The sequence below is a fragment of the Berghia stephanieae genome, chromosome 1, assembly GCF_034508935.2.
Source record: "Berghia stephanieae isolate SIO BIC M18660-M18661 chromosome 1, UCSD_Bste_1.3, whole genome shotgun sequence".
Lineage (NCBI taxonomy): Eukaryota > Metazoa > Mollusca > Gastropoda > Nudibranchia > Aeolidiidae > Berghia > Berghia stephanieae.
This window is the reverse complement of record NC_088360.1, coordinates 2,408,040-2,433,169: the sequence shown is the minus strand read 5'-3', so window position 1 is coordinate 2,433,169 and position 25,130 is coordinate 2,408,040. Positions and strand designations below refer to the sequence as shown.

The 25,130-nt window shown below is 36.2% G+C and overlaps 1 protein-coding gene across 4 annotated transcripts in view; it reads right to left on the bottom strand.

Annotated features, from left to right (window-relative positions):
• Window positions 1-669: 669 nt before the first annotated feature.
• LOC144966127 (homeobox protein six1-like) overlaps window positions 670-25,130 on the bottom strand; it is a 155,109-nt gene continuing 130,648 nt past the window's right edge. For all 4 annotated transcript variants that reach the window (XM_078902257.1, XM_078902248.1, XM_078902240.1 and 1 more), the window contains 2 exons: window positions 20,899-21,568; window positions 670-1,169 (listed from right to left, as the gene is read on the bottom strand). In XM_078902257.1, the coding sequence (XP_078758383.1) occupies window positions 818-1,169; window positions 20,899-21,515 (969 nt within the window). In that variant the 5' untranslated portion in view covers window positions 21,516-21,568 and the 3' untranslated portion in view covers window positions 670-817. The remainder of the gene's footprint in view (window positions 1,170-20,898; window positions 21,569-25,130) is intronic.

The following is a 25,130-nucleotide window of genomic DNA, read 5'->3' as shown; positions in this document are numbered from 1 at the left end:
ATTGTTTTTTTGCCATCCGCGTTTATGAGTAATGCTCACTGAACTGTATTAACCCGACTATAAACGATCATAGGTACACACCGTTTTGTGTGTTAGTCCGTTATACTTCCGGATGGCAATGTTATGAGCTTCTAAGCCAAGCGCATACTATCTATAGAACAATATCAAAGGTCATCACGTTATCTAGCTGGCACATGGTACTGATGTTTAGGAAATTATATTATACTACCATCCACGTCATTGCATTTTCATTATATTCATGTACTGTTTATCCATCTTGTTCAAGTGGGGTCATGCGATTCGCCCATGTGTCTAGACTTGGGTAGTTTCCCCAAATTTGAGTATGTAGCGGATTTAGTGCTATTCCGCTGCATTAATTTTTAAATGGAGGACGAATAATTGTGCACGTGAAGGCAGGCATCTGTCTGCAGTCCTCGTTGATGACGACGCTTGATTGATGAGCTCTTGAAACACAAAGTGGAAGAGAAGCAAGCGTTACTATCGAATACTGCAGGTCGGTCCGCCGTTCTATGGACATTGTAGATACATCTCCAAACCGAGAAGGGAGCCAAAATGACAACGTATGATTTATCTAAGTATGGCTATGATATATAGATAGATATAGACCGCACGATACGTTGTTATTCATTTTATAGATTCCACATAATATTTTTTTTTTTTTGTTTGTTCTCAGTGAAAAAGCGGTGGCGTTGTATCTCAGTTAGAGAAGTCCAAAAAGTTTATATTGTTGTCATGACAACGGTTGACAATAAATTCCATGGCGTCATTCATCGGTTGCCATGGAATTCATTCATTGTCATAAGTTCTGATAGTCTTGAAGCATCGGGTTGACCACGCCTCCATGATTAACTCCGCCCCCATGACCAAGGTGATGATGGGCCATGTGACTTACGACCCCGTGGTGACCTCCGTGACCGTGACCTGCAGCTGATCCCATCATGCTGTGGGCAGCCGCCGCAGCCATCATACTTCCGGTGGCCATATTGGACGCTTTTTGGAGGTCTGCGTAGATTGCGGCTGGATTGGGAGGGGATTGGTCCTTGGACGGAGCTCCAAGGGAGTCGGAGCTGTGCTCCTCTTTGATATCTGAACCCGGGGAACTTGGTTCTGGACCCAAGCCATGCTGTCCTGGCATTCCTGGGTGGTCTCTGGAAGAGAAAGAAAGAAAAAATAAGAATGATCATTGTTTCTTTCTTTCTTTTTTTTGTTTGTTTTTTTTTTGTTTTTTTTTTTTTTTGTTTGTTTGATTTTTGTTTTTTGTTTTTGTTTTGATGAAATTAACTAAAGAGACCTCAATTACATAACTCTGCGACACGGTGTCTTGTCTTATAATAAAATCAAGCCATCGTGATCATGGTCAGTTAGTGACCAGATGAGTGATAATGATAGCAAAATTCAGGCTCCTGCGTTGTGTCTTAGGGTAAGACACTTTCCCTTCTAAATTGAGTATGAATGACAACTTGGTTATGCGCATTGAGGAGGATAATATTGTTACAAAAATGTCTTACAGGAATTTATTTCACGGAAAGGCTGCTCTGGGTATAAATTCATCATTGTGAAGCATTTAAATTTTGTTTAGCCTGTTTAAACCGTGGAAATAGGCTCATGGTTGCCAATTCATAATAATAATAATAATTAATAATAATAGTGGTTATGATGATAATAATAAGAAGAATGATAATAATAATAATAATAATAATAATAATAATAATAATAATAACAATAATAATAATAATAATAATAATAATAATAATAATAATAAAATAATAATAATAATAATGATAATAAAATAATGATAATAATAATAATAATAGTAAAAAAATAATAATAATAATAATAATAATAATAATAATAATAATATAATAATAATAATAATAATGATGATGATGATATGAATGATATAATGATATATAATGATAATATGATGATGATATATATAATAATAATAATATAATAATAATAATATAAATAATATGATATATATATATATATATATAATAATAATAATAATAATAATAATAATAATAATAATAATAATAACAATAAAGAAACTTCTTGTCTTCCTTCCTTGAATATTACAAACAAAATACAAATAATAAGAACCAGACAATAAAGACGCGAGTTTCTTTTCCCTCATAAATACCTTCCAATTTTTCAATTCACCGCGGCTAAAAGCAACACTAATGGGTGATAAGTTGAAAACAGATGTCGTAAAATTGCTGTTGTAAAGAGGTGAAGGGGGTTCCACTAAATTGACGCACAACGACAAAACACATTCTTGTTTTTATCAACTTGGTCAAAAATTTCTGTTCCTTTAAACATCATCAATTATATAGAAAAACTCTCAATTTGTCATTTGTTTTCAGTAACCTGAGACTTCAATGAACTTTATAAATAAGTTTCAAATAAGTCTGAATATAAATTTATTTTAAAATGTTGAATCAAATTTAATTGTTACATGTAGTAAAAATAAAATTTCTGTCAATTGAAAGAAGATAATTTTTGTCAAAAATTTTGCGTTAAATACTTCTCATCCCAAACACATGCCGACGACTATGGGTGGTCTGAAACGTTGTATGGGTTTACTGGAATAATTACGCTTTATGAATCGAGCAGAAATTCATTTTAAAAGAAAAATTATTATTATCTCCATATTTGATTATCTGAAGCCGTCACTTGATCGACACTTCAAGTCCTTGTTATGAATCTTGAGCCAATTTGGCCGTTATTTGAAAAAAGCACATTAAAATATTTTGGCCAGAAAACGCATTCTTCAAACAAATATCGATCGATTTAAATGACCCTCGTCCTGTTAAAAACTCTCAACCCTGGGACTCCATAAAACGGTTCGTGCCCGAAACGTCCATGGTTCATATCACAGATTACCGTGCGTGATCCATGGTTCATACCACAGACTACCGCGTGTTATCCATGGTTCATACCACAGACTGCCGCGCGTTATCCATGGTTCATACCACAACTCGCTATCCAGTTCAACCACAGACTACCGCGTGTTATCCATGGTTCATACCACAGACTGCCGCGCGTTATCCATGGTTCATACCACAGATAACCGCGTGTTATCTATGGTTCATACCACAGACTACCGCGTGTTATCTATGGTTCATACGCAGAGACTACCGCGTGTTATCCATGGTTCATACCACAGACTACCGCGTGTTATCCATGGTTCATACGCAGAGACTACCGCGTGTTATCCATGGTTCATACCACAGACTACCGCGTGTTATCTATGTTCATACCCAGCTACGGTTACATTCATACCAGATACGCTGTTATCAGTCATACCAACTACCGCGGTTATCTATTGTCATCCAACACGCGTTTCCAGGTATACCACAGACTACTGCGTGTTATCCATGGTTCATACCACAGACTACCGCGCGTTATCTATGGTTCATACCACAGATTACCGCGTGTTATCCATGGTTCATACGCAGAGACTACCGCGCGTTATCTATGGTTCATATTGACGCACTATGAAAAAAAAAATAGATAAATAAGACACGAACATATTAGAAATTGTGGCCGAAAAAAACTGGTCCATTCCTTCAAGTTGTATCGATCAATTAAAATGGCCCTTGTCTTGCTAAAAACTCTCAAACTTGGGACTTTGCATCATCATCATCAACATCATCATCATCATCATCATCATCATCATCATCATCATCATCATCATCATCATCATCATCATCATCATCACCCCAACCACATGACGGCAATCGATCTCTCACAAACACTACACACCCTGTTTCATAATTCCCCCTTCCCCCCCCCCCCCCCCCCCCCCCCCCCCCCACCCCGAATTACGACTCTTCGAATCGCCAATTACCCTGTCACGGCCAATAACTCCTAATGCCAATACGTTTCGGCTCCAGACAGGCGAGTTTCTTTGCCTACACCTCCCCCCCCCCCCCCCCCCCCCCCCAACCACCCCCTCCACCCCCACCACCACCACATCTCTCATTGAAGTGTATTTGTTTAGAGGGAAACGTGCGTCTATACGGTCTTGTGGTGTGACACTCGCTTTCGGACCGGAAGGTCCTGAGTTCGAGCCTCACTCGGTGCAAAGTTGAGTACTTGGAAAAGGCTCTTTACTCCCATTCTCTCACCGTACTCAGGTGTAATACGAGTACCTGGCCGTTAACATCGTTGTCTTTGTCCCCCCCAAAAAAATAGAAATATTGCCTAAATGACGTCATGTCACGCCCTACATGATAAATGTTGCTGTTGTCCAGGGACCCACTGTAAAGCGCTTTGAGCACGTTTAGTGGATATTGCGCTCTATAAAATCTCAAGTTACTTTATCCAGTCTCCATAAATCGCTCTCAGTAGCGTTGGGACAGGCTCGAAACAATGACAGGTAGATTATTATAGGGAATGAGATTAGCGGAAGAGTAGCGTCCCTTGATTGGACGTCACCCATAGTCTGTGACGTCACCGGCGGAAAAGTTATTAGAGAGAGAATGTCATGTTGGTTGTGCGCATGCGTCTCTTGTCCTCGCAACTTTTCCGCCGGTGACGTCACAGACTATGGGTGACGACCAATCAAGGGACGCTACTCTTCCGCTAATCTCATTCCCTATAAACATAATATTATATGGCTATAACAACGATGAGGACAAGGCAATAAATGAACAAGTCAAGCTATTTGGACAATTATCCTGCAATCCTCAGATAAATCACGTGGTTGAACTTTTGGCCAGAAAACTGTCGTCCTTCAAATATTGATCTGTAAAAATGATCCTAATCTTGCTTGTCAAAAAATCTCAAATCTGGGAGTTCTGTGAAGTCCCAAAATTGGGAGCTTCTGGCAAAATGAGGGTCAAAAAAATGGATCGATATTTGAAGGACGAGTTATCTGACCAAAATTTTAAATACCTACGTGTTATGTCAGAGTATTGCAGGATAGAGATAATTTTCAAAAATCTGATCTTCGTCACTTTTCTAAAACTACAAAAATGTGTTATAGCGGTGACGTGTTATGTTGGGGTGTACCGGAAGTCGGTGTGGGAAGTATTTTGAATATTAGGAAAATAATGATCAGAAATATACATTAACATGTTTGTATTGGTTTCTATTATCTGATAACACACACACACACAAACACACACACACACACAAGATATATATATATATATATATATATATATATATATATATATATATATATATATAATTTTAATATTTACCATAATGTTGGAGTCTTGTTCAAGCAACAACACACAACAAACCAAACTCATGTAACACACAGTCCTGACGATGGCTAAAAATGCCTGAAACATCGATGTAGACTGACTCCAACATTGTGGTAAATATTAAAGTAATAATTCGCTCCATTGCTACATGTCGAGCACTATTCGTACCATATTTGTATCCAATACGATTCAATATATATATATATAAATTGTTTATTGTTAATGTTTGACACACTGTTGCATACAATATATTTAGGCATTTCCTTTATTTATGGCCTGATTGAGATTCGCAGCGACATTTTACTTTCTTCACCATGACAGGCTATTCAAAGGTCAATAGATATTCTAACCCCTTATTTATGATATGATATAAAACAAAAAGTGTAGCTTTAAGATTTATTAATTGACATTGTCTTTAAGGATTGAAAAAAGCGCCCATCCCCAAAAATATTATCATCCAAAAACAACCCAACCTTAACCCCCCCCCCCCCCCCCCCCCCCCCCCCCCCCCCTCCGCTCCCCGCAACTACCGACTCCCCACCGCCCCAAAATCGCTCCTAATCCGTCACAATTTTCAGAGTAATTAACAAAAACTACACGAGGGAAAATGGGATTTCTGCTAAACACCCCTACAGAGCGCATGCGCACGTCTCTACGCTAATCGGAAGTGACGGGGGCAATTGGACATCTCTAAGCAGAATTACAAATCGTCAGGGGTGTGTGTGTGTCTGTATATGTGTGTGTTTGTTGATTTATGTGAGCGTTTTGTTGTGGATTTTGTGTGTGTGGTGTTGTGTGTGTGTTGTGTGTGTCTGTTGTGTGTGTTGTATTTAGTGTGCGTTTGTTGGTGTGTGTGTGTGTGCGTGTGTTTGTGAGCTGTGTTGGTGAACACCCCGGAGCTTTTTTATATAGGGCAATATCCACTAAACGTGCTCAAAGCGCTTTACAAGGCGTCCCTGGTCAACAGCAACATTTAACATGTAGGACGGGACATGACGCCTGTTAGGCGATATTACAATTTTTCGAATCAAAGACAACGCTGTTAACGCCAGGTACTCATTTTACACCTGAGTACGGTGAGAGAATGTGAGTAAAGAGCCTTTTCCAATGACTTAACTATGCGCCGAGCGTGAGGCTCGAACCCAGGACCTTCCGATCCGAAAGCGAGTGTCATCCCACGAGACCACAAAGCCGCACAAGTTTGACTGATACAACTTAGTGAGAACTACTCACAAAAATGGCTGGCTAAAACAATAACAAAGAGCTGAGTGACGTTCAATAGATAGTATGCGCTTGGCTCAGAAGCTCACAACATTGCCATCCGGAAGTATAACGGACCAACACACAAAACTATGTGTAACCGTGAGCTTTTATAGTCTGGATAATACTGTTTATTGAGAATCACTCACAAATGTGGATGGCAAAAAACAATAACAAAGACCAGAGTGACGTCATCTTCATTCTAGATATATATATAGCCATCAATGATAAACATCATGAGAATATCACTACTATGCCCACATTGGGATACCGACGTAGACCTCAGCAATGGGATTCAATAGTCTGATGTCACGCCGCCCGGCAACGGCGGCCATCTTGGTTCTAAACAAAGACAATCATTACTTTTTATTCTTCATGCTGGCTAGAACTTCATTCCTTTCATATGTCTTGTGATCAGAATGTGTAAAAGTCAAAACATGATCAAATTTATGTTTTTTTTCCCTCTGGATACGCTTTTATGCTCGCCGGGGAAATATTTCATACCGTGTCCGCCATTGTTCCGATAGTTTAGAGCCAGTGTTACTAAGTTACCATGCGTCATTAGGAAGGAAGTGACGTTACGACTGTTGAAGAGTATTACTACGATAAGAATTTTGTAACCAGATAGACAAAAACGTTAATTAAAACAATCGGACAACTCTTACGTAGGCAAAGAAATCAAGCAATTCCCTTCAACAGTCGTGACGTCACTTCCCTCGTAATGACGCATGGTAACTTAGTAACTGGCTCTAAACTATTGGAACAATGGCGGACGCCCATATGAAATATTTCTCCGACGAGCATAATTAAAGCGTATCCAGAGGAAAAAACATTATAAATCTGATCATGTTTTGAATTTTACACATTCTGATCACATGACATATGAAAACTTCTAGCCGGCATGAAGAATAAAAAGTACAGATTTTCTTTTTTTTAGAACCACGATGGCCGCCGTTGCTGGGCGACGTGACATCAGACTATTGAACCCTATTCTCTGTTTATTACAGGAGGTTCGAGATTTATTTTTATTTTTATTTATTTATTTATTTATATAAATATATTTTTGTTATAAAGATGCGTCACAAAAACAAATAATGGAACAATACAGATTTTCTAAATATATCTATTACTCAACGGGAACAACCACTCATTTGACAAGGTCCTTGTCATCTGTCTGTGTCTTTTTTCTTTCCCTAACTTGTGTATTATTCTATTGAAATTAATGATTATTCATGTTGTTTTATTTTATGCTAGTATTTTTTGTTTGTTTGTTCGTTTGTTTTATATTTTTTGTTTGATTTTGTTTTTGTCGTCTTTTTTTTTTATTTTATTTTTTTTTTTGGGCTAAAGAACAGTTTGAATCGAAAACGTCCTGCAATCCCTCTCTCTCTCTCTCTCTCTCTCTCTCTCTCTCTCTCTCTCTCTCTCTCTCTCTCTCTCTCTCTCTCTCACCCTCTCTCTCTCTCTCGCTCTCTCTTACACACACACACACACACACACACTCACTCACTCTGACACACTCTCTCGCTCTCTCTCGCTCTCTCTCTCACACACCACAACCACTACTCACTCACCCCTCTCTCTCAGCTCTCTCTAACACACACACACACACACACACACACACTCACTCTCACACACTCTCTCGCTTCTCTCTCTCTCTCACACCCACACACCTCACTCTCACACACTCTCTCCTCTCTCTCTCTCTCTCTCTCTCTCTCTCTCTCTCATCTCTATCTATCTATTATCTATTTATCTCTCACTCTTTCTCTTCTCTCTCCTCTTCTCTCTCTCTCTCTCTCTCTCTCTATCTATCTCTATCTATCTATTATCTCTCACTCTTCTCTCTCTCTCTCTCTTCATCTTCATTATTTATCTATTTTCTCTCTCTCTCTCTCTCTCTCTCTCTCTCTCTCTCTCTCTCTCTCTCTCCACATCCCCTTTTCACTCCCCTCCCCCGCCTTATAACACTATCTGACTTCATGCTTTCCCCAAGACTCCATCCCGATATCACATCAAACAAGGGAGGTGATTCACGTTGTTTGTTGTTGGGGTTTCCAGACCTGCCGTTGCTGGGCAACCCCTGCTCATTATGGCTGTACCAATTAGCAAGGTCAGAGTTCACCTCGCCGTCCCGTTATCAATGAATATAAAATAAAAAATAACGATATATCGATATCACACAATTCACTCCACATCGATATAGTTGATGATGACTTTAATGCCCTTTCAAATATAGACTCATTTACCCATCGACCGTGAATTTCTATCGAATCATCACAATTTCTCTCATTACTTATATCGATATGATAATATGTGGACATCGACGTGCCCTTATTTGCAGGTCTGATAACCCAAATTCTTTTGGGCTCATTGTTGTAATGGAAATCTAAAAAAAAAAAAAAAATGACGCAAAATATTGTCCACTACAACAATGTTAAACTAGGCCCATCATTGCGTTCGGCTGTCAGACCTGAATATTATTATGTATATTATTATTCTGTTCTCCCGTATTATTTCATGCCATTTTTATTGAGCTTAAAAATTTAGCTTTATACAGCGCAATATCAACGAAATGTACTCAAAGCGCTTTACAAGGGGTCCCTGGTCAACAGTAACATTTAACATGTAGGACGAAACATGACGCCTGTTAGGCGATATTGCAATTTTTCGGACAAAGACAACGCTGTTAACGGCCAGGTACTCATTTTACAAAGACCCTTTTCCAAGGAATCAACTATGCGCCGAGCGAGAGGCTCGAACCCAGGACCTTCCGATCCGAAAGCGAGTGTCATACGACTAGACCACATAGCCGCATATTTTTATGATCACTTTGGCTATAAAACGTATACTTCAAATCACATTTGTCGATTAAGATGATCTTTACCTTGACAAAGGCCAAAGTTTTGTACGCTGAAAATGAATCCTTGAAAGAAAAAATAATTAATTCTTGCCACGCAGCCATGAATATCTCATCATATCTTGCTGGTTTTGGGGTGAAAACCATGTACTCGTACATGTTGTTCCCTGCCAGCATTGTGTGTTTTTATTTATCAAATATTATAATGTAGAATGAAGTAGTCTTTATCAAATGCAAGAAAAAAAAAACCCGAAGTGCCCAACACAATTTTTCCTTGACAACAAAAGGCGTGAACCCCCCCCCCCCCCCTTTTTTTTTTTTAAAACCCAAACAAACAAAAAACTAAAAGACTACATTTTTAAAATTAACTAGAAAAACAAAACAATCAAAAAACAACGAAAAAGAAAAAACCTCACAGAAAACCAGAAAAAAACAAAACAAAAACAAACAAACAAAAAACAACAAAAACAATAACAAAAACAAACAAAATAAAAAAGACCAATAAAAAAAAATTACAACAATAGCAACTCCCCCCCCCCCCCCCAAAAAAAAAAAAAAAAAAAAAAAAAAAAAAAAAAACAACAACAAGAACAAAACAAAAAAACAACAACAACATAAAACGCCAAAATTTTAAATTGGCATTTAAAAAAAGACAAAACAAAGAAAGAAAAAAAAAAAAAACAGTCTGGTATACGTGACGTAATTTGAGTGGCAGTAACGCAATCTGATGGGGACGACTTTCACCTGCTGCTATCCCTTTGACCGAGTTCATCATTTATGACTTGTTTATTTGTTTGGCCATTCTCGATTTCAAATTGTTTGTTTTTGCTTGTTTTTGTTTTGTTTTTTGTTTTTTACATATTTCCAGTTATAAAACTGTAACTTTATTATTCATTTCAATATCACTGACTTTCAAAATTCAATTTAACTTAACCATTCAGTCAGATGGTTTGGAAATAATACGTGAAATTGTGTCTCCCAAAACTGGCGTACTCATGAAAAACTAATTAATATTTGAAAATTTGGCCAGAAAACTCGTCCTTCAAACATCGATCGATTTAAATGACCCTCATCTTGGCGAAGTCCCAGGTTTGAGAGTTTTTCGCCAAGATGAGGGTCATTTAAATCGATTGATATTTGAAGGACGAGTTTTCTGGCCAAATTTTCAAATATTAAATAGTTTTTACCAGAGAACGGCAGAAAACTGTATTGCGAAATGAGTGAAATAGATAATATAAAGATCCAATCTATTCTTATTGTCGGCTTCCGTTAATTGATTGATGTTGCATTTCAAAATATCCAGTCGAACAGTATCGTTTTAAACTATTTTACTCGATTACTTAATTTACGGAGTCCGATTCCTGTCGACGACATTTCTGCTGTACTTTGGGTGTGTCTTTTTTACGAAACCCCCGAAACCCGCCGAAACCGAAAATCCCGCCGATTTTATTGGAATATTGTGGCAGTGTGAGAGAAACTCAAATCATGATGTACAACCTTGGGATAACATCTACATTGTGGATTCTGGCTTCTATAAGAAGACAGCACCCGCCTTGGGAATTTTTTTTTTTTTTTTTTTTAAATCCTAAAAGTTCTGGCCAGAAGACTCGTCCTTTCGATCGATGAAAACTGCCATCATCTTGTCAAAACGTCTCAAACCTGGGACTTCCCTGACTTTCAATAAATATGTCCAAAAATCTGACTGATTATTTGAATGAAGTCCTAGTTGAGAGTTTGACAACATGAGGGTCATTCAAAGTTTGATATTAAGCTTGAGTAGAGTTTGATGTTGTGTGTGTTGTGTGTGTGTTGTGTTGTTGATGTGTTTTGGTTGTTGTTGTTGTTGAAAGATTGGGGTCATTTTAATCGATTGACATTTCATTTGAAGACGGGTTTTATTTTTGGCCATATATTTTAGAGGACGTCAGCCCAGCATAATCTTCAATAAAACAAAATTTAATCTTAGTTTCATAATTTGGCCATAAATTAAATTTTTGCATCTCAATCACTGTGACAATACACAATACCGTATGGAGGCGATTGGCGGCATTTTTGGGATTTTCAACGTATTGTTATACAGCGGGAGTCACGATTGTTTACGTCTTAAGTTCCAACAACTAACAACAAGGCTGGGCGAAATGAGATTTCAAAGGTTACTCTGTAATCGGATACTTGTGTGTGGATTGCAGTGGAGTCGATGACGAATCGCCACTCTGATTAGTCACGTGCTGGTTTGTTTTTGTTTTTTGTTTTTTTTTTGTTTGAAAAGGGGGGGGGGGGGGTAATTCACCTACGAATTTATTGTCTTTTATCATGTTTTATTCGCCATAAATTTCGCGGTCTTTTTGGGGTTTTTTAAAATTTTCAAATTCGATATTTATTTACCATCGAGTCTGCAGTTTTTCATTCGGTTTGATGCGTTTAAAATTTCATTTTTAAAAAATTCGGTTTTATTCATTCAAAATTTCGTAGTTTTTGTTCTGTAGTTTTAACGAATGATAAAATATCAACAACAACAAAAATTAATATAATATATATATCATGCACGCATGAGATCGTGATATATAGACTGAGCGCTGATGAGCATCGTTCAAAGTACATGAATGATATATATATGATATATGATATATGATATATATATATATATATATGATATATATATATGATATATAATAATCATGATCGGAATAGGATTAATCAATCGTTTAAAAGTAAAACAGCCAAAATCAGAACATTCGACTGAAATATAAACGAAAAATTTTTAAAAATTTTGGGAAAAATAAAAAAGAAAAATACTTTTTTTTTTATATATACTTCATTATATAAACAGCGGGCACCGCAGAGGATCGTGATTCGTGGAGACTGCAGCTGTTGATGGGCGACGTGTTCAAGAGTACAGTGGAATGATGATGATGATGATGATGATGATGATGATGATGATGATGATGATGAAGATGATGATGATGATGATGATGATGATGATGATGATGATGATGATGATGATGATGATGATGATGATGAAGATAGATGCATGACGTCGGAATAAGAATATAATCGAACTCGGTTTGTAAAAGGTTAAAACAGTTCCCAATAATGCCCAGAACACATTCGACTGTCAAATTATTACACAGCGCACTGACAAACCACTTTCCTTAAAACTTTGGCCCCAAAAAATAAAACAAAGAAAAATCACCTTTTTTTTCTTCATATTACTTCGATATGATAAAACAACGCACAATTTACCAAAAGTCTTTTATTTTACTCACATATCATGTGAATTTTAAAGTTAGATATGTTAGACATTTTCACATCACGAAGATCAGTTTAATTTATATGTATTAAAAAATTTGTGGCCAAATTAAAAAATGTGTTTTGTCATAGTTTGGCATTTTATTTCCTGTCATTGATTTTCATTATGGAGAAGAAGAGTGAGCAGCAAAGAGAGGATGGTTTGGTTGGCATGACATGAAAACAAAGAAAATAGTTCTTGACGACCAGAAAAATAACTGCTCTAGAAATTTAATGAAGATTAAATTGTATTTTCTCGATTGCATGCCTGGATGTTATCGCCTTCAATTAGAAGTTTGAACCTAACGGGCCTTCATTAACATCTTGTGTTCGATTTTAATCCAACCGGAAATCGTACCCTGCCGTATTCATTAGGACACAGTAGTCACAACACTGTCATAATCTGACCCCACCCCCCCCCCCCTTCTGTTAAAAAAAAAACAACAACAAAAAAAAAAACCCCCCCCCCTTAAAAAAAAACAACAAAAAAAAAATACCCCCCCCCCCCCCAAAAAAAAAAACAAAAAAAAAAATACCCCCCCCCCCAAAAAAAAAAAAAAATACCCCCCCCCCCCCCTAAAAAAAAAACAAAAAAAAAAATACCCCCCCCCCCCCCTCTTAAAAAAAAAAACAAAAAAAAAAAATACCCCCCCCCCCCCCCCCTAAAAAAAAAAAAAAAAACAAAAAAATACCCCCCCCCCCCCCCCCCCCCCCGAAAAAAAAAAACAAAAAAAAAAATACCCCCCCCCCCCCCCAAAAAAAAAAAAAAAAAATACCCCCCCCCCCCAAAAAAAAAAAAAAAAACAACAACAAAACAACAAAACAAAACAAAAATAATAAATAAATAACAACAAACAAACCAAAAAAAAAAAAAACCCCAAAAAACAGCAACACAAAAACAACAAACCCAAAAAAAGTTCAAACTGTGGTCATCCGTCAAATATCAGTGGATTAAAATGAACCTCATCTTATCATCAAAAACTACAAACCCTGGGACTTCAACCAGGGAGTTGAAGTCTGAAGGATGAAGCCCCAGGTTTGAGATTGTTTACAACAATTAAGGGTCATTTTAATCGATCGATATTTGATGGGTGAGTTTTCTGACCAAATTTTAAAATGTGTGTGTGATAGTTTGTTTGTTTTTTGTTTTTTGTTTTGTTTTTTTTTTTTAAAAAGAGTACTGCAGTCTTAGCCGTCCTTCTTGAACCAGCGTTCGAGTATTACCCATTATCGAAGTACTCATTCACACCAGAGTCAAGTGGTTTGATGTACGTGAAATGCCGTAGCCGAGGAGACTACCCGGGGTCAGAGTTTGAGGGTCATTGTCACCCACCCATCCAGTCAATTGACCAGTTCAACGTCATAATATTTATTGTGTTTATAACCAACCGAGACATCAAAGCTCCAAGTCTCCGCCGACGACGATAATCCGATAATCCGACTAATATTATTGAGAGCTGTGACGTTTTAAGAGGGCATCAAAAGTTAAATTCATCATCATAATCATTATGTATTTCTATGGTTTAAATTCTGGATCTATAAAGATAATCAAACAAAACAAAAACAATTACAAAACCAAAAAAAAACAAAAAACAACAACAACAACAACAACAACAAAAAAAAAAAAAAAGAAAGAAAAGAAAAGAAAAAGAAAGAAATCAAGAAGGAGAAAGACGAAAAACAAAAATGACAACAAAAAATACATGGAAGAGGGATACAGATATAAAAAAAAAACAACCCAAAAAAAAAAATAATAATAATAATTAGAAAAATACGAAGAGAGAAAAAGAGGAAAAAGAATATTGAATATCGAGTAGGAATGAGCTGGTTCTAATGTGACATGATTACAAGTAACACCTGAGCTCATTCGTCAAGTCTGAAATTGTCTGTTTACATGTCTGTCTGGTCTGGATATTTTTGTTTGTTTGTTTAAAAGAGTTCTTGAATCTCTTTTCATTGATAAGTTGTATTTCATATTTAGTGTTACGGACGTACTTTTTGAGTATTATCTTTAAAAAGTAGAATGAGGTAAATTGTTTGTTTCGTGTGGGGGTCTTGATAGCTGAAGTTATGCTAGAACGCTGGTCTCAAAGACAAAGAAGACACAGGGATACTTCCAAAATGGATGCAAAATAATTTTATTATTTTTTTACATTGAAATTATTTCAGAAATATCTATCTACATAATGTGCAACTTACAAAATTGTCTGAATTTTTTTTTTTTTTCACGAAACATATGGCACCTATTTTAAATTCGATGAGTTTACCTAAAGAGCGATCTTATGATGAAAAGAGTCAAACGACAGAGGTGATATTATTATTGTCGGAAATACGACAATTTCCGGACATGTTATAAGTCAGTTATTTGATGTCTGTTCATGGGAAGCACGAGAATTCGTTGTTGTGTAAGCAATTGGGCAAACATACATACATGCATGCATAATGTATTGATATGTACACACTCACGTTCAAAAACTTACACAAACGATCTTGAATGAAATCTCAGGTTTGAGAGTTTTTGACAGATCAAGGTCATTTACCCGGAAATACTCAGAATATCATGGACTGAAAAACAAACAAACAAGAAGTCATGAGAAGGATCGGAATAAAATCACCAATTCTTCTTCAAACTGTCAAGAAATTGAAACTGAACTATTTTTGGCCATACGACTCGCCACGAATCATTAGAAAAGCACATTCTGCAGACAAGGTAGACGGCAAGAGAGGAAAGGTAGACCAACAAGAAGCTGGGAACAAGATATATGTGAATGGCTGGGAGTGACAACAACTCAAGCAAGTAGACTGGCGGAAAACCGTAATCTGTTTCGCAAGAAAGTTCGGGAAGCAACGTCCTACGCAGGATCAGCTGTCTAGAAAAAAAAAAGAAAAAAAAAACCGGTTGTTATTTAAAGAACAAGTTATCTGGCCGAAATACTTAAAATGTGTTGTGATTTTTCAAAAGAAATTGAGATAGAGAATTTAAATATATTGCAACATCCACTAAACGCGCTAAAAGCGCTTTACAACGGGTCCCTGAACAACAACAAGACATATCATGTAGAACGAGACATGACATGACGTCTGTTAAGAAAGCAATATTATATTTTTCCAAACAGAGACAAGGCTGTTAACGACCAGGTACTCGTTTTACACCTGAGTACGGTGAGACAATGTGAGTAAATAGCCTTTTCCAAGGACTCAACTATGCGCCGAGCGAGGCTTGAAACCAGGACCTTCCGCTCTGAAAGCGAGCGCCATACCACAAGACCACATAGCCGCACATGTGTTGTGTTTTTTGGGTTGTTTTTTTTTTTTTTTTTCATAATAGACGGCTGATTTGTGATTAGACATTCAATATTCACTGTCTAAATCTCCCCTACGTGTGTCATACCGGAATGAGAGGGTGGGTCACACATGAATTCTATGAATTCTCACTCCCTCACTCACTCACTATCTCCCTCACTCATTCCCTCACTCACACCCTCACTCACACCCTCACTCATTCCCTCACTCATTCCCTCACTCATTCCCTCACTCACTCCCTCACTCATTCCCTCTTTCAAGACAAACGAAGTTATATTATTATTATTATTATTATTATTATTATTATTATTATTATTATTATTATTATTATTATTATTATTATTATTATTATTATTATTATTATTATTATTATTATTATTATTATTATTATTATATTATTATTATTATTATTATTATTATTATTATTATTATTATTATTATTATTATTATTATTATTATTATTATTATATTATTATTATTATTATTATTATCATTATTATTATTATCATTATTATTATTATGATATTAGATCAGGGATGGACGGACGGATGTCTGAAGTGTCAGTTAGGCATTCCTCATGGGTCCCTTCTCCCTACCCCACTCTATGCCCTACCCTGCCTGCCCGGTCTGCACTAATTCCTTCTAATTCTCTCCCGGCATCTGTTGTTGTCAGATAAAGTCCATAGCAGCAGCTATCGGCGTTCCATCTCTGCTCACTACTTACTACAATCAACATAATATTCCGCCAATGTTTTCAGTCGTGAGAAAACGTTACCCCGCTAAGGGCGGAGCAATGAAATTTATGTTTTGTTTAAAGTAAATTTATTTAAAGTCGTGTATTTGTGTTTTTATTGATTTTATTGTTGACTGAAGAAGGGTTTTGAGCCCGAGACGTTTCGATTTTTAAAAAGTATTCTGTTCTTTGAAAAAGCTGTTTCATGTATATTTTTGTTTATTATTGTTTATAGTCCACAGCTTCGAGCAATTTAGTATTATCACCCTCTATAGGCGAAGTGGAAATTTGGGTCAAAACTCTATAATTATATTGTGACCTGCTATCATGAATCGGCTTTTTGACAACAACAAAAAAGAAGTGAATTTCAAGTTAAAATGGTCAGAAATACGATGTAAACAAATATTTTAGATAGAGCTCATGAAATTGCATTCATTTTCTCCAAATAAAGATGGTTCGAGAGTGTTTGACAAGACGGGGGGGGGGGGGGGGGGGGGGGGGGGGGTCTTTTAATCGATCGATATTTGAAGAACGAGTTTTCTGGCCAAATTTTAAACACTTGTTTTTGTGTTTTTGTTTTTTTATTTATTTATTTATTTATTTTTTCTATATTTATTTTATCTATTTTCTATTATTTTATATTTTTATTTATTATTTATTATTTTATTATTATTATATATATATTTATTTATTTATATTTTTATTTTTATATCTTTTTATTATTTATATTTATTATTTATCTATTATTTATTTATTATTTATCTATTATTTATATTATTTTTTTTTATTTTATCTATTTATTTATTATTTATTTTTTATTTATTTATTATTTATTTATTTATTTATTATTTTTATTATTTATTATTTATTTATTTAACTATTTATTTATTTATTATTTATTATCTATTTATTTATTATTTATTATATTAATTTAACTATTTAACTATTTATTTATCTATTTATTTATTTATTCATTTACTTATTCATTTATTTACTTTTTTTTTTGGGGGGGGGGGGTTTAAAGATTACAACAGAGTGGGGAGTGCCAGGAGTAAATCATTCGTCCGTAAAACAAAACCAATTACCAAAAAAAAAAAAAAACTGTCCATACCAACAAGTTGCCGAAATGAATCCAGTGAGAATTGTAGGGAGAATGGGTTGGGTTGTCCATTGTTTTCACTGTATCTTTGTTTATTGCCTTGGCGACGAAGGGTTTTTGCCTGAAACAGCTAGATACTGTCTTTTATTTTTTGACTGTTTCGTTCCGAAGCCTTTCCAATTTTTCACATTTCTACTATCCTTAACCCTCTCCTTACCACCTATATCAAAATCGTCACATTTGTTACGACACAATATACATTTTTTCTTATTCAGATTTATTTTGTGCATCACAAACTTTGAAGTCTAGATAGTCTATGTTTGATTAATAAGAACATAAAGTTGTTTTGCAGAGAGCTTGTTTGAGTTTCAAAAATCCATTTTTCTGTTGGGTAAGCCTGGTGTCATTTTTTGGGAAAATACTGAAAAGGATCGGTAAGGAGAGAGTTAAACGGTTTCTGAGCAGGTTACCTCATCAGTCTCGTCAAGAGAGAAGTGTAACTGTTGCTGCTAGAAGCTCGAGGAAATAAATAACAATGTGAAATTAAATAATGTAAGCTTCAATTTACTATAAGAAAACAGATGAAATGGGCGTTTCGGGTTTCCCCTTTATCAACAAAACAGGATGAATAACATTACAGACGTGTGAGATAATGGTTTTGGCGTTGTTAAGATGAATAAACAAAACCATTGACAAACCCGAAACGTCCATTTTATCTGTTTTCGTATATCAAATTGAAGCTTACATTTAATTTCATGTTGTTATATATTTCAAGAGAGAGAGGTAACAGCTGTCTTAGTGAAAACTATAAGATTTGATATTATATAAGAGTAAAATGCGGGGCTCCAAATAGATTGATTGGTAGAGCACTCACTTCAAAACCAAAAGGATGGACAGGTTTTGAACCTGGCATGCAATAGAGATTATTTTTCTGACCCCTTCCCCTCTTATCCAGTCAGTAATGATTGGGTAGATCTGACGGAGAGAGAACTTAGAGACAGACATGTCGTCCTGATAAAAGGGTAGCAAGCAATTGCTATTGTCCGTTTAACGCCAAAAGAAACGGGGATTGACTCCCGCCGCTCCTTGAGTTTTATGACCCTGTAGCCCTACGTTAGAGTTAAATCGCACCTCACTTGTGTTGGGTTAAGCATCGGAATAACATTAGTTTGGTAGGTAGGGTTTTTAGTATGTAGGTATTTCTACCTACAGGAACGCGAGGTGCCTTATCTCACCCCCCCCCCCCCCTCCTTTCTACTTCCTTTAACAAAAACCTACGATGAGTTTCAGAATTAAGGGAGATAATAATGTCATGGAGCGTGGGAAAGTTGGAATTTTGGAGTGGAATGTGGTCAGTGGGAATTCTTGAAGACTTCTAAGCTGATGATTTGAATTGTGGCCCGAGGAGCCAATTGACCATTTAAAAACAAAACATTTTTTTATCCAGAATGAACTACATAGATGGATAAAACAAAGTCTCATCTCAAAATAATCAGAAAAAGCGAATTTAACGCAATAGAAAATGTCAGGAATAGCCTTTATAAATCTGTCATATTTATTTGTTCCCAGTGGTTTAATTTAAAGAATAGAAAATTAAAGCCGAAAAAAAGAACAAGGAAAAAGAAAACACCCAGCAAAAATAAAAAAAAAAAACAACAAAAAAAACAACAAAACAGATTACCCCCTTTCCCCCCCCCCCCCCACAAAAAAAAAGAAAACAAAAAAAAAAAACCCCCAAAAACTTGAGCTTTTATATAGCGCAATATCTACTATGTGCTCAAGTGGGTTAAAAACTTAGCAACTGCAACACTTGAAATTAGAACAAGACATGACGCCTATTAGGCGATGTAAAAAATATAAAACAAAATACATCCCCCCCCCCCCCCCCCCCCAAAAAAAAAAAAGCCTTTACATTTTGACAGTTTGAAAGATGGAAGCAATTTCCATGAAACCTGAAACGAATGGCCTTTAACAAATTAATGTTTGGAATTATTCTTAATGAATTTTAAAATGATGTGGAACAATTCACTTTACGTAACTTTTTCAACAATCCAAGTTGCACTGACCGACACGACAAGAGAGATTGGGTTCACATTTCAAATGATGGCACAAATTAAATCATCATGTGACGTCATTGATATATATTAGGGGTTAGTGGGTACAGTGAGGTAATTCGAGCCTGATCATTATCGGACGGGTAATTTGGAACGCGTAGGTATATCTTTTTTGTAGAATCCGCATGACGTCATCATTCTTAAAATCAACTTCTCCTTAAAGCCAATGCTTCTTGTTGGTCTCCAAATTGTTCTGTTCTTTATATAAATATGTTTCAGTGATAATATATTGAATCAACATTTCTTAAAGTCAACTTCTCCATAAAGCCAATGGTTCTTGTTGGTCTCCGTATTATTCTGTTCTTTATATAAATATTGGTTGTGCGTATGCGTCCCTCGTCCTCGCGGATCCGCGAGGACGAGAGACGCATGCTCACAACCAACATGACGTTCTCTCTCTAATAACTTTTCCGCCGGTGACGTCACAGACTATGGGTGACGTCCAATCAAGGGACGCTACTCTTCCGCTAATCTCATTCCCTATATAAATACGTTTTAGTAATGTTGTATTGAGTCAACATTGCTTCAAGTCAACCAATCTTTCTGACCCGACGGTATGAATGGATTTAACAGGGCTTCACTGTATTATTATTATTACATTGCTTGCTGTCTTCTCGGACGCCTGGGTAGGCCATTTTCTAGACGTTTTCCTTTAATTCGACTTGAAATAAGCAACTCTAGGTATATATTTACGGTAAAGGTCTCTTTTGATCATAATTAATAATTAATCAATCATCAAAGATCACGGCATTCTCTTTCTCTTTCATTCAACAATCTAATAAAATGATGCTGCTGATGTAAATGATAATGATGATGATGATGATGATGATGATGACGATGATGATGATATGATGATGTTGATGATGATGATGATGATGATGATAATGTTGATGGTGATGGTGATGATGATGATGATGATGATGATGATGATGATGATGATGATGATGATGATGATGATGATGATGATACACGTATTTCATTCAATCCATCGAGTGACTTACCTATCTTTGGCCTCTGCTGCTCTGTCTCTCTGTCGTCTGTTCTTGAACCAGTTGCTAACCTGAGTAGTAGTCAGCCCAGTTGCCTCAGCCAGTTCTCTCTTCTCCCTCGGGGATGGATAAGGATTATGCGAGTACCACTCCCTCAAAACCGTCCTCGACTTTTCCTTGAAACAATAACTGGTCTCCTCTCCGTCCCAGATAGTTCTGGGCAAAGGAAATTTCCTCCTCACACGATATTTTCCTACAGCTCCAAGAGGACGTCCGCGTAATTTTTCTGCTTCTACGTAATGAGCTTTCAGCCAAAGCGCCTGAAGTTTCGGGTGGTTATGAGGTGAAAATTGATTATTTTCCAGTATTTTGTAGAGTTCTTTAAAATTTCCTCGGTGAAAAGCGACAACTGATTTGGCTTTGAGGACGCTTTCGTTTTTGTGGAGATGTTCGCACGCAGGCAGGGACCAGAGGAATCGGGCCAGACGATCGATGTTGCCGCCTTGTTGCAGGACCTCGCAGACGCAAGCGACCTGTTCTTGGGTGAAACCGAAGGATGGGAGCATGGAACCCCCACCTCCAGAGGGGGAGCCCACCCCGCTGGTAGCGACGGTTTGGTCGTGGAGCATGGCGGGTACGGTGGGGAATCCCCGCACGGAAGACCCGTTGTCTGGTCTGAAGACTGAAATGGACAGAAAGTAGAAAAGAAATATAAAAATTATTGAATTGTCATAATTTGGAACCAAAATAGAATAGTAATAGCTTCTATAGGGAAAGAGATAAGCGGAAGAGTAGCGTCCCTTGATTGGACGTCACCATAGTCTGTGACGTCACCGGCGGAAAAGTTATTAGAGAGACGCATGCGCTAAACCAACATGACGTTCTCTCTCTAATAACTTTTCCGCCGGTGACGTCACAGACTATGGGTGACGTCCAATCAAGAGACGCTACTCTTCCGCTAATCTCATTCCCTATAGTTCTTATAGATTATGGTTCTCATGAAAAAAAAAAACCCAATAGATCAAGAAACAAATAAATAGATAAATAATTGATTAATTGATTAAAAGGTGGATGAAATAGAAATATAAAGCATGTTAACGCCGAGAATATCATTTGATGCTTCGTACTTTGTTCTAATTCCAGAATGGGCCGAAATAGTAGACATCGTTGTATTCCTTGTTTGTTCTAATTCCAGAATGGGCCGAAATAGTAGAAATCGTTGGATTCCTTGTTTGTTCCCATTCCAGAATGGGCCGAAATAGTAGAAATCGTTGGATTCCTTGTTTGTTCCCATTCCAGAATGGGCCGAAATAGTAGAAATCGTTGGATTCCTTGTTTGTTCTAATTCCAGAATGGGCCAAAGTAGAAGCATGTTCCTGTTCTAATCCAGAAGGCCGAAATAGTAGAAAATCGTTGAATTCCTTGTTTTTCATTCCAGAATACCGAAATGTAGAATCGTTGATTCCTTGTTTGTTCCCATTCCAAATGCCGAAATAGTAAAATCGTTGATTCTTGTTTGTTCCCATTCCAGAATGGGCCGAAATAGTAGAAATCGTTGGATTCCTTGTTTGTTCCCATTCCAGAATGAGTCAAGTTAGTAGAAGTCGCTCAGAAGCAATAAGTAAATGCTATACGTAAAACAAGCTTTACGAAACATCATTAAATTATTTCAAATATAACAAAGATCTTTCTTCGAATTGATAAATAAATATAATAATAATAATAATAATTAATAATAATTAAAAATAAAATAATAATAATAATAATAATAATAATATAAGAAGAAAAGAGAAAAGAAGAAGAAGAAGAAAAAGAAGAGAAAGAGAAGAAGAAGAAGAAGAAGAGAAAAAGAGAAAAATAATAATAATAAATAATAAATATAATAATAATAATAATAATAATAATAATAATAATAATAAAATAAAATAATAATAATAATAATAATAATAATATAATAATAAAATAATAATATAGATTTATAGTGCACCAAACATCCCTTCATCTGGAGGGCTCTGGGCGCATAAGAAAGATTCAGCCCTAATACAGTAACACGAACAACGCTAATTATATTCATAATTAAAAGAAAGCCTGTCTGGAGAAAAATGTCTTCAATAGCAGCTTGAAATCCTCTAATGAAAACGATGAACATAATATCTAGGGAAGAAAATTCGTGACGTTACATCTTCTACTCTTCCAGTTCCAAACTCCCTGGAAGTGTGTATGCAACCAGTCCTCCAAAGGTCTAATGATGAATAGGTTACGTATTGAATCACAGGTGGCAGAACTTATTTTATTAGCAGGATGCATACATAGTATGCGCTTGGCTAAGAAGTTCACAACACTGCCATCCGGAAATATAACGGATCAACACACAAATCTATGTGTAACCTTGAACGTTTATAGTCTGGTTAATACAGTTTTGGCAAAAAGCAATAACAAAGACCTGAGTGACGTCAACTACATACTATCTGTAGGCAGACTCTTAACTCACTCAACCCTAAACCGATTATATCCCTATTTTAATCATGTTACTTTCACCTCAGGTATAATTAACTGTAGTTGTCCCATGCCTATTTATTACATTTTTCTGAGACAAATCACAGGCGTAGTATCAAAGCTAACGTTTTCAATTATTGCATGCTAATGGTAGTTGAATAAAACTATCTATGTTCATGCTTATTTTTAATACATTTTTCCCAATTTTGAAAAGAAGCAAAACTCTCCAGGATTGAGTGAGTTAAGATTACGAGGTGTAAAAGAGAGAAGGTGGATGATTAAAATTAAAATTGAGCTTTATATAGCGCAATATCCACTGAAATGTGCTCAAAGCGCTTTACAAGGGGTCCCTGGTCAACAGCAACATTTAACATGTAGGACGGGACATGAAGCCTGTTAGGCGATATTACAATTTTTCGGACAAAGACAACGCTGTTAACGGCCAGATACTCATTTTACACCTGAGTACGGTGAGAGAATGTGAGTAAAGAGTCTTTTCCAAGGACTCAACTATGCGTCGAGCGCGAGGCTCGAACCCAGGACCTTTCGATCCGAAAGCGAGTGTCATACCACTAGACCACATAGCCACCGAGATGTTAAAGAGAGAAGATGGATGATCTTAATTGACGACCAGCATACCATTTAGACTAGAAAATAATGAAAATAAGATACTGTCACCCTGAAACCAAAAGATCAGTTACACAAAATAGGTATCATGTCTTACGGAGGAGTGCTTTTACACTTTCAATGAGATTGGAACCAGATTTTTTAATTTTTTTTTGCTGTTTTATTTTTATTTGTCATAATACACTTTCATTCCCTATTATTCAACTTTAAGCGTCATGTTCACCCCAACATCATACCGTTTCGAGGCGATTGGTTACATTATATCCTAATTTTTATATCTATTTTTTTTTTTTTTAATTTTTTTTTTTAAAGATAGGATTGTCTGAATTGTGATAAAAATCGATGGGACACAGGGAGGTATTCATGACATGAACGTCCAACGACGATTGTCTGTGCCGGCCTTAGAACTTCGTACTAATGTAAAATGTAAAATGTAGGCCATGGGGAATGAGGAGACCAGTGTCATGTTTCCTTGGGCAAAGAAATGTTCTGTTACAATAAATATCAAACGGTTACTCGATACCAAGGACCGACAAACGGTTACTCGATACCAAGGACTGGAGTTTTTTGTTTGTTTTATAACCCCTGTCATCAGTTTGGATTTGTTTTATAATCATTTGTGTTGTTGTGGATGAAGTTCTGTTCTGTTCTGTTCTGTTCTGTTCTGTTCTGCTTTGTCTTTCTTTCTTCCATCACCATTACCTTTATTTTTCGGGGTTTTTAAAAAAATCAGATTACATTTTTTTTCTTTGAGTGTGCGTATGTGTGTGTTTAAATATATATATATATGTGTGTGTGTGTGTGTGTGTGCTTGTTTATTTTATCCCTATTTCAAAGATACATTTTTTCCTTCCAATTTTGTTTGTAATTTGTATAATTTAAAATCATTGTTGTGCCCAACCCCCCCCCCCCCCCCCCCCCCCGGGCCCCTCCGTCAGTTAAAAGAAATGATCAGAGCTTTGTTTAAAGGATTTGTTCACAAAGTTTTATCTTTTTATTTCAAATATTATTACAAAAATCTTATTTATAAATTATTTCCTTGATTTATTTTTTAAATACACAATTATATAGCGAGATCGTATACGATTACACAAATACACTTAGCTTCATTAACAATGGTT